This window comes from Gavialis gangeticus, unplaced genomic scaffold (genome assembly GCF_001723915.1).
Source record: "Gavialis gangeticus isolate Ggan-Ray unplaced genomic scaffold, GavGan_comp1, whole genome shotgun sequence".
In the NCBI taxonomy this organism is placed as follows: domain Eukaryota; kingdom Metazoa; phylum Chordata; order Crocodylia; family Gavialidae; genus Gavialis; species Gavialis gangeticus.
In genome coordinates, this window is record NW_017729034.1 from 41,772,707 (window position 1) to 41,783,796 (window position 11,090).

Consider the following 11,090-nt stretch of genomic DNA (forward strand, 5'->3'; position numbering starts at 1 on the left):
TGTTTTAATTTTCCACATCTAGAATCTAGTTATTAGAGGGTCAAATTCTTCTCTCCCACCAGTGCCACAGGGAAAGCTGGAAGGAGTAGCAGGGAAAGCAGCAGCTGGAGGGCAGGCAGCCTGCCCCATACCCCTTGTCTCCCACTTGCTATGTGTCCCCCCCCCCCATGCCTGGCCCCTTGCTTCCTGATTCCTCCCCCCTCCACCCTTTCACATTTGCAGCTTTTCTATTTCTCTGCTGGGGGGTATGGAGTACTTGGCCAGGCCAGGCAGTAGTGGTGGCTCTGGCTCCAGCTACAGCTGGGGTCAGGTCCAGAGCCAAAGCAGCTCCCCCCACTACTCCATGCACCTCTTCCCTGCACTTCACTCTTCTCTGTGCATCTCTTTTCCTCCCTGCACCATGCACCCCTTCCCCATGCTCCCTTCCCTCTTGCACTCCCCTTCCCCCATGCACTTTCCTTGTGCTCCACGTCCCTTGTCCTTCACTCTGCACATCCCTCCCCATGTTCACCCACCACCTTTTCCTCCATGAGCCCCCCTATACTGCCTGTCCCCTTCCCCACATCCCTTCCTTGAGCTCTCCTCACTACATGCTCCCCTTCACCTCTGCCCTTCCCCCACGCTCCTTCCCCCATGCCCTTTTCCTGCAGTCCCTCTCACTCCACAGGTCACTTTCCCTGCTGCTCTTTTCCCTGTGCTCCCCCCACCTCCCACACTGTGCGCCCCTTCCCCATGCTCCCCTCTGCACTACACACCTCACCTCTTCCTCTGAACTGCACACCACATTCCCTCTGCTCCCCCCACACCATGCGTCACTTCCCCTGCACGCCCCCTGCTCCCCCTACCTGCTACATGACCCAACCTTACCACATCCAAAGCCACAGCAGCTGCTTGCCTGGCCTGTACTCAAATCTAAGATAAGGGGGTCCTCCCCAACCTCATCTTAGATCCAAGTAAGTACAATAATTAACAGTATACTAGCAACTCCACACTAGTTACCTTGCACAGAATGTCTTTCTGCAACTAAATCACTTCAATTTCTAGGATTATTTACCCCAAGAGCAAATTCTGAGCAGCTAGTACTTTGCAAATTGACACCCTAGAGTACTACACACTAACTTCCTTATGTAATTAAATTTTCAGTCTCCTATAGCTGGGCTTCTCATTCAGCTGAGCCCACCTCAGGCTCCTTGCCTTAGTTTCTTTGGACAGTTAAAGTTTCCCCCCATCCCCTCAGCACCTTACTCTAGTCTTCTTGCCCAGCCAGTCCCACTCTTCTCCTCTTTCCAGCTCCCAATTCAATCTCATCCTTTAATCAATGGATAAGTATCTGGAGGATCAGAGCCAAAAGGATTAATTTCTCACAAAAGCAGATTTTGGATTTAGGGCCTTGTCTCTATAATATTTCTGTGTGAAAAGATTTCCAAACCTGACATCCACAGTTTTATTACTTTCATGGTCAAACACTTCAAAAGCTTCTGTAATCTTTTTCTGAATATCTGCTATTGCAGCCTCTGAAAAAAAGGGAAAAAAAGATTCAATAAAATAATTTTATTTTAAATTTAAGTACCAACCAAAAGAAAGACTAAAATGCAGTCTCCACCCTGAAATGAAGCAATTAATTTTGAGCTTCCCAATTTCCCACAAACTTTTGGGGGAAACAATTTATTCAGTTGTCTTCCTCTCTACTATATTAATCTTGGTTTGAAAACCCCCTTTTGGGGAACACAAAGATGAGAGAAAATATCTTCCCTTTTACTTTCTTCCTCTGTTCAAAAGGCCCCAGACAGCAACAATCTCCCTATCATCCTTCCCCCTGCTCCCCACACTTGCTAGGGCAGTGGTGTAGCACAGGTGCCATGGGCAGCCTCTACGTGTGGCATGCAGCATATTGAAGAGAGGACAGGCAGTACAGCCACAGATAGTACACAGAGCAGAAAAGCAAAGCAGCCAGCCAGGTAGGGAGTACAGGACAGAGAACAGAAAGAGCAGCAGATCAGGCAAGGGAAAGGGATTGGAGTCGCACCAGCAAAGGTGTGCGGCTTAATTTATGGCACATCTGCCAAACAGGTTACCCGCCACCATGCTAGGGGATGGGTGTACCACTCTTCAGAGTTTCCTTTATGTTGCCATAAATCAACGAAGCAAAGCGCTATCAGATTACAGCCTTTGAAGCAACTCCCAACCACTCCTGGCCTGGGAGAAGTGGTTCATACTTTGTTCAACCCAATATTCTCTACACTAGGATCCAGAATGATCTGGATAGACTGGAGAAATGGTCCACAATCAATCAGATGAGATTCAACGAGAACAAGTGCAAAGTCCTGCAAAGAAAGACCTGGGGGGTTACAGTAGACCATATGCTGAATACAAGTCAACAGTGTGCTCCTGTTGCAAAAATAGCCAACAGCATACTGAGTTGTATTTACAAAAGTGTCTCTTGCAAATTAAGGGAAGTGATTCTTCTACTCTATTCAGGCCTCACCTGGAGTACTCCGTCTACTTTTGGGACATGGATATATTGGAAAGAATCCAGCTTGGAGCAACAATCAGCAAATGATTGGAGGCTCAGGAAGCAAGATTTACGAGAAAAGGCTGAATGAACTAGTCATTTAAACTGGAGAAAAGAAGATGGAGGAGGGATTTGATAACACTGTCAAATCCCTAAAGGGTGATTGCAGAGAGGATGAAGATGAGCTTTTCTCTGTGACTGACGGGGACAGGACTAGGAGCAATGGCCTCAAGCCACACCAGGGGAAATTTAGTTTGGATATTAGGAGGAACTTTCTGACTATGAGGATGATCAGACATTGGAACAGGCCACTGAGGGAAATTGTGGAATCTCTATTCTTGGAAGTTTTTCAAGAGCAGGTTAGATAGACACTTGGCTGAGATGGTTTAGTCAGGGATGATCCTGCCTTGAGCAGGGGGCTGGACTAGATGACCTTCTGAGGCTCCTTCTAGTCCTACTTCCCTATGATTCTAGACCAACTCTTCCTGTTGCCTTCCTTCTTCCTCCTTCCTTTGGTCACTTTCTTTTTTGTTTCATTTGTTCATCTATGACTTCCTTCTATAGTTGTCTCCCTGTTTTGCTGTCCTCATCTAGTTTTTTTCTTCCTGAATCTACTTGGAGTTGAAATTTGTTTTCTGTTTCTCCCACTTTGAACATCTGGCCTTCCTTTAGAACTTCTCAGTTCCTATAGTGGGGCTACTATGGGGCTGTGCAAAGGTAATATAATGTACTTACTTGTGTGCAATAATGATTTAGATATAGCTTACTTGTCTTATTCTTCTCCCTGACATTTCTCACATAGTCACTTATACATGTTCAATGTGAATGTAAAAAGTGTAAGAGTGGAGGATTCTTATTTGATAGTAGTAAAAGCTTTGTTTTCTGGCACCCATGGGGAATGGGGGGTGCAGGATAACAAAATATGATGGTTAATTGAGGGGCCCGAACAGGCGTCTTTGCACCCTCCTGCCACATTGCCAACCCTTCCGTGGGCCCCGCAGGCCCTGAGAGACAGGGAGGCAGGCCCCGTACAGCCTGCTATGCCCCAGGCTGTGCATGCCTGGCAGCACAGGCTGCTTTGCCTAGGGGCTCGGAGAAACCAGAAGTGCCACGGTGGGCACTTCCGGTTTCACTTTACCTTACAAGCCAGTGTGCTGGTTAATAGAACATGCCGACTTGTAAGGTGCCAGTTAACAGAGCTTTTACTGTGTTTATAAACACTCTGAACACAAGTTGAAACAACTGTGCAAGTTTGTGAAAACCTTTCTCCAATGCCTTTTTTCCCCCTGTAACAGAATTGTCTTATTGCTAACTTGTTTTCCTTCCTTGTCAGTACATTTTAGGGTTTCCCCCCAAAAAGCAGTGTATAGACTGGCATGCATCTCTAAAGAACTTACTGGCTTGATCCAGAGCACATGTACTTAATGGAAAGACTCTTATTCCTGATGATAGGTTTTGCATATTATTTTGAATTTGCTGTTTTAAGCCTTATCTATACTGCAAAAATTACCATGACTGAATTGGTGTGTCTAGAATAGGTAAGCTGAAACCAAAACTGAACAGCTTACCTTCAAGTAAATGCAAATACAAACCTTTGAAAAACTGTAGCACCCTTCGAAGAACTGTGGTGTGATGATATTAAATTTATTAATAGTTATGAAGCACTCAGTACATTCATCAGCATCACAGAGGCACCCTTTGAAGAACTGTGGTTAAAACCTAAGTGGACCTAATTGTAAGTGGGCTGAAGCTCAACCTATTGAAATTTGAAATTAATGGGAGCCCTTCCAATGATTTTGATGGGCCTTGAATCAGAACCCTACAGAGCATCTGCAATTCACAATGAACTAAATAGACACTTAGCTGTTCCTAACATCATGCCTTTAAATTCTAAACTTCTCCTTGTGTTAGAAGCAATGCTTCAGAAACATGGGCGGTTGGTGCCTCCTGAGTTTGTGGGGGGGCACCTGCAGAAGTTGGCAGTGGTGGGGGCAGCAGGGACAGGGCTGGTGAGCACCCGAGAAACTGGCAGTGGTGTTGGTGGCAGGGACGGGGCTGGTGAGCACCCGCAGAAGCCACCGCTGGCATTGGGGACAGGGCTGGCAAGCACCTGCAGAAGCTGCCAGCAGTGTCAGCAGTGGGGACGGCCCTGTCAGGGAGGCACGTGCCTCCCCATGCCCCCCTACCTATGTCTATGCTTCAGAAATGGGGAATATTCAAACAATTCTTCTAACACCTTAACAGCATCTGGCAAAGTGGGCTGTAGCCTATGAAAATTCATGCATCTCTGAGAAAGTCTATAAGGGTACTTTTACATGTGCTTCTGGGGTGAGGGACTTTTTAATTAGAGTAGCTCTGAGAGCTGCTCTACAGCTGCAGAGCAAAGCACCAGGCTTCGTGCAGCTCAAGGGCTCTGCAGGAAACCCGTGGCAGCAGCCAGGGAAGGCAGGCTCCACCCAAGAAAAGTGGCGAGCCTGATCTTTTTTTCCCCCTGGAGCCAGCCTGCCTGCCTGAGGTGCGTGGAGGCCTGGTGCTTCCCTCCATGGCTGTGGGGCCCCCTGGGACAGCCTGAGCCAGGTGCCTGTGGGCAGGTGCCACCTGGGGCGGGGGACGCTGCCGCTGCAGCTGCCACGAAGGGAAGCACCAGCTGCACCCCCGCAGCCCAGGGACTGCTCCACCTGCCGGCAACTTGCTCTCCCCTCCCCGTCACTGGAGAGGCAGGTAAGTTCAGGTGTGTGCACGACACCGGGGGTTTAAAGGGCTGCTGGAGCACAGCAATTGCCACACTTCAGCAGACTTGACTAATTAAGTCTGCTCCAACATGCTGGAATTCCAGCACGTCGGAGCAGCCTCTATGCTTGTGGCACTCTAAGGTGCCATGCTGCCGTACCTTCTGCCTACCTCAGACTAAGACAGCTGACCAGCTTGCTCTACCTTTATAAATGTTATATCAGAATCTTAGTATCTTTGTAGACTAGCTAATGATTGTATTCCTGGTTCAACAGGTGACCTTTCTTCAAGAACTCAAGTAATTGAGGGTGATTAATGTAAATTCCTAGTGCTGAAACAATGTATGTATCCAGCCTTTTGGAGTTTCATCATGGGGAGAAACAGCACATGCTGGTTTGACCTGAGTCAAGAAGCCTGAGAGACAAAGTGCCTGAAACTGAATAAAAAATGACCGCCTGGACCCAGGAAAAAGGCTGATCACAGTCTACTGACTGAAGTTGTGACCAAAGGGGATAGGACCTGGGGAGTGTATGAAGAACTTTAAGCCTGTCAGAGTCTACATGCAGAAGATGGCTAACTGTTTGATAAACTGGAAATACACGTAAACTGTTTATTGTTTTATTGTCTGCTTTTTCCTGTAACGCTTGTTCTAACAAACAGTACTTTGCTTTATGAAACTAGTTACTGGTTAACTCTGTTATCATCCCCAGAGAGAAAAAAGTTCCAAGTGCTGAACTAAGCTTAGCTAATTAAAGTAAATCACAGAAGTCTCCTGGGTAGATTCCTAATTTGGAAGAATATGTTCCTGCTCCAAGAAATGTGACAGGCAGAGGCCTGAGACCTATACAGCATGCCCTCAAGGAGGCAGTAAACTCAAGGAGGCGGCAAATGGTAGACCCCCTAGTCTACTGAAATCTTTCACCTCATGGAGGATTCTGACTACAAGTAAATGAAGAGAGGCATGAACTAGTCCTCCCTAAGTTCTTTCTAAAAGGACGTGCATATATAATAGCTACCCAATAAATACACCAGGCTTTATAAATCGGAACACGTATAGCTCATAAGCAAGAGAATTTGCAAACTGGAAAGAGGCAGCGTATAAAATTAGCTGGGTTGTATTTTTTTGTTTTGTTTTGAAGAAAAGTAGCTTGAATAGAAACTGAAATCTGTTGGACCCAATCCCAATGCAAACAACTGCTTATTCCCAGCAATGCGTACTATTTCAGTTATCATAGTATTTTTTATTTTCTCAGATTCAATTATTTTTACATTGCTTGGGTGATCAGAAGAGATGATATTAAAAATAATTAATCAAATATGTTAAATACATATTTTAACCCTGTTTCTTCTTTCTTATCCTTTAGTGTTTTCCAAAAGTCCTTTGGAATTTTTAAATTTTCTCCTTTGTGAACTATGGTAGATAAAGCTCCAGACACTGCCCCTTTTGTGAGAGCAATACAGGAAGGGATCTCTAAATTAATTCTCCTAGCTGCAGTCAGTCTGAATTTCCCCTCTTTAGATTGTCCAGGCCAACTCTGGAACCTGTTTGAACCTACCACTTACAGCCTACCCGTCCTATTGGTAACATTCCTTTTGCAATGCACCACTTCTGCAGCCAGAGCAGAGAACAAAAGTGTTTAAATAGATATGGTTCTTCCACACTCAAAGTAACAAGCATTTTAAAATTGTTTTTAGCTGATAAAACTTGCTAGAATCTATGATTAATTTAAACATATTCGCTTTCCTTTCTTTCCCCCCGCCCCAGGCCAGGTTCTCTGAAAGCCTGGCAATGGAACCATGCCAGTTTCAAAGCCTGCCATTCCTTTCACATTTGTTTGAAGAAGAAACAGCATCAGAAGGACAGGTAGGCAAGTTGGGCCAAGATTAAACAGCCCCCAAAAATGCTAGGGTGCAACAGTTGACAGTTCACAGGGAAAGGTCTAGTCTCAAAGCAGTCTGAATGTCGTGTTGTAGAATATGAAATTCTGAAATCCCTTTAAAATTGTGACCTGATTTCCAGAAGACCTGAGCACCAGCAGCTCGCACTGTCTTTACTGGGTGGTTGGATGCTCAAGACCTCTCAAAATCAGGAAAATCATTCATCTTCCTTGAAAAGGAATGCTGAAATATTCATTTGTATTAACATTAACTTAATATAAATGTTAATAAGTTGCATCTATAACTGTACAACTTATATAGCTCAACTGTTAATATTATTTTATTTAACCTGTGAAAACTTCAGAATGTTTCAGACTACTAGACTACAACAACATGATTTCCAGTTTAGAAGTTCTAGTCCAGGGGTTGACAATGTTTTTGGACAGAGTGCCAAAAATCCCCGCAACCTTGATTTGTAAGATATTGGCCTGCCATGGGTGGATGGTGTGGGCTCTGCAAGGGGGTCGATCCTTGTTGTGGCAGCACAGCCCCAACCCCTTCCCTGCTGTCCACCCCAAGATGCAAGTGCCAAGCAAAATGTCTTTGCATGCTATGCTCTGGCACCCATGCCAGGGGTTGCCTACCCTTGTTCTAGTCAATAATTTGTTGCCACATTGACAAATTGCAGAGTCACTCTTTCTCTTCATGGTTACAACCCATGTATTAGGTGTTCCAGAAGTATTTTTCCCTTCTCTATTTGTTTGTATCTTTTCAGTTTTTTATATATTTTTTTCATTTACATTCTTCTTGACAAACATAAAAGTGGCTATCTTTTCTACAACCTGGAATATTTAGTTTATGATATATAGGCAGTCCTCAAGTTACAACATTTCGAGTTACAACGTTTTTCATTTACAGTGTTTATAAGTTGACACCCTGTTTCAACTTTATGACGTCAGTTTCAACTTTACAGTGCTCGATCCGATGTGACACCACACCACACCAGCGAACAAGTTTGCTGCGTCACTCATCTCCCTGGAGAACATCTGTCCAAACTTCCTTGGACACTTTCTTTAAGAAAGCAGACAAGACTCCAGAAAAACCTGCAGCCAGGACTCCTGAGAAGACTCCAGCCCAGAACCCTTAAAGTCCAACCAAGAGCCTTTCAAAAAGTCCAGCAAAGTCACCTCAAAGAAGTCCTTCTCAATCAATATGATTGCTATTTACAATATAAATACATTAATGTAGCTATATTACTCATCTATAATTGATTGAGTACAAATTTCTGGGGTATTTTTGGTGAAAATAGGGTATTGGGCCTTGGTTCAGGAACAAATCCCCCATTTATAACATTGTTTCTTATGAGAAAATTGGTTCCGAATTACAACGTTTTGACTTAAGACATGGTTTTCAGGAACCAATTGTGTCATAAGTCTGAGGACTGTCTGTCAAGTCAAAATGTAGATGTAGTGGAGAAGACATTTTGTTTGCTATTGATACCAAGATGCCTTTTAACCCCTACTACTGAATAGAGGGGGTGCCTCACTAACCTAAAAATCAGGAGGGAAATAATGAGACTCTCTGGAATCATAAATCTGAATCCTCTCTTGGTTACCCTAAAACTTTTATTCTTCCAAATCTGAATAAAACTAGGATCAGGTTATTTATAGTTTTTGGATGAATCTTTTAGATAAAAAAATATATAAATGAATGAATAAATAAGATCTGGGTCACTCTACATAACCATTAAGGACTGCGGAATACTCTTAAGCAGCAGTTCCCAACATGGTGCCCACAGGTGCCATGGGGCCCCCCAAGGTTTATTCAGGTGCCCGCACGCATTTTCATGATCAGTAAAAATCATTATTCCAACATATATTTTTTACCTAACTATTTTTGTAAGATAAGGGAAGCTGCATTTTGAAGTTGCGGATCTAATGCCATTTTAAGTAATGGATGAGATGATCGGATTGATCTAAATTCTAAACGTTAATATTCATATTGGTGCCTGCTACTTTTTCTCTTAAATTTGAATGTGCCTTTGGGCATGTAAATGTTGGGAACCCCTGCTCTTAAGGGAGTGCAATGGCCATTGGTCAAAATACACTACTACAATAGTCTGTTTGGCTACTGCCTTCCACTTCAGTGCTAACCATATTCCAGAGTATATAGTGTATTAAAACGTCATTAAACACAGGCTGCCCATTGATGCCTTGTACCTTCTAGAACAAGGTGTCAGACTCATCTCACACCACAGACCATATAAGCGTTGCTGGGCCAAATTGCAAGCCAGATTGAGACCTGCCAGAAGCAGTGCATAGGGCTCTCTGGTAGGCATGAGAGGCAAATGTAACCCCACATTAATAAAGCTTCAGGGCACTTAAGTTCAATTTTTTCCCAATATACTTTTCAGCATTTCTAAGTAGCACAGCTTCCCTCTCCTCATCCATTGCCTATGTCTCCTTAGCAAGAATTACCCTAGCCACTGAATTCATTGACTGCATTTTAGTTCTTTCACTCTCACTGTCATCTCACATCTCGCTGCATGTCTAGCAGAACTCAGTTTTCCCACCCAGCATTCCTTTCTATCCAGAAGTCAGGATCTCCATGGGTTTACAAGGCTAAGGCCCTTGAACTAAGATGTAAGAACTGCCATGAGTAAATGGAAATATTTTAAAAAGTGGAGATGGACAAAGGGGGACATAAATGTGCAGTTTTGGGGGAGTAAGAGCTAAAGCCTACCCATGAGCTCTGGTCACAGCTCTTACCACCCACCCTTCCATTCCATTCCTCCTACTACTACTCCAACTACCCTCCACATTCCCCATTACATGTAAATAGGAACAGCCTATGGAGATGAATAACCTGAAAAACCGGTTCTGAAATGTGTGAAATGCTCTGTTCATCTTGGTGGGTATATCTATCCACATCCTATGGATTCAGCATTTGTAGGTTTCTGCCACAACACCAAGTACACTCATTCTTAGTTTCTAAGCCTGGCTCAGCACTGCAAATTTGGTACATGCTCCAGTCATACTGGTTTTCAGCTCTCAACTACAATCTCAGTAACCACTTTACTAAATGACACAGCATCTTGCTTTCCTTTGATTGTATGCAGGCCTACTGCCCGTCATAGGTGATGTGTAGGATGTGGACTGGGGGGGGCGGGGGGCATGTGCCCCCACCTGAGATTGGCCACCACTGAAGCCACCACCAGTTTCTGTGGGCAGTCACTGCTCACCACCTACCCTCCCACTGTACTGCCAATGTCACTGCCAGCATCTATGGACAGTCCCCGCTTGCCACTGCTGACACCACTGCTGGCGTCTGCGGGCAGTCCCCATTTGCTGCCACTGGAAAACACAGAGACTGCAAATGGTGCCCCCCCAGTCTTGGGAGGCACCAGTCGTTCATGCTGCCCAGGATATACCAGTAGTTGAGAATCATGAGTATATCTTTAAATTCTATTTAATTAACTTCCTGGATAATACTTCTGAAGTAAAATCACAGTGAAGAAATATGCACATGTTCTTTGAAAGCTACTACTGGTGTAGCTCAGGTACAAAGGACCACAGGGTACTGCACCTAGGGAGGAAGAACCAGCAGCATACCTACAGGCTGGGGAACACCCTTCTAGTCAACACAGAGGCAGAAAAGGATCTTGGAGTCACTATTGATTCCAAAATGAACATGGGCCGCCAATGTGGGGATGCGGTCAGAAAGGCTAACTGCACCTTGTCATGCACCCAAAGATGCATCACGAGCAGTTCCAAGGAGGTGATCCTTTCACTCTATGCGACACTGGTCAGGCCGCAGTTGAAGTACTTTGTCCAGTTTTGGGCGGCGCACTTCAGGAGGGATGTGGACAGCATCGAGAGGGTCCAGGGGAGGGCCACTTGCATGACTGGGGGCAGCAAGGCAGGCCCTATGAGCGGAGGCTACAGGACCTGAACCTGTTCAGCCTCCACAA

General features: G+C 44.8%; 1 protein-coding gene across 1 annotated transcript in view; it reads right to left on the reverse strand.

Moving 5' to 3' along the window:
• Positions 1-11,090, reverse strand: part of EFCAB2 (EF-hand calcium binding domain 2) — a 79,501-nt gene that overhangs the window by 54,217 nt on the left and 14,194 nt on the right. Inside the window, exon 2 of the mRNA XM_019527348.1 lies at positions 1,430-1,514. Within this exon, the coding sequence (XP_019382893.1) occupies positions 1,430-1,514 (85 nt within the window). The remainder of the gene's footprint in view (positions 1-1,429; positions 1,515-11,090) is intronic.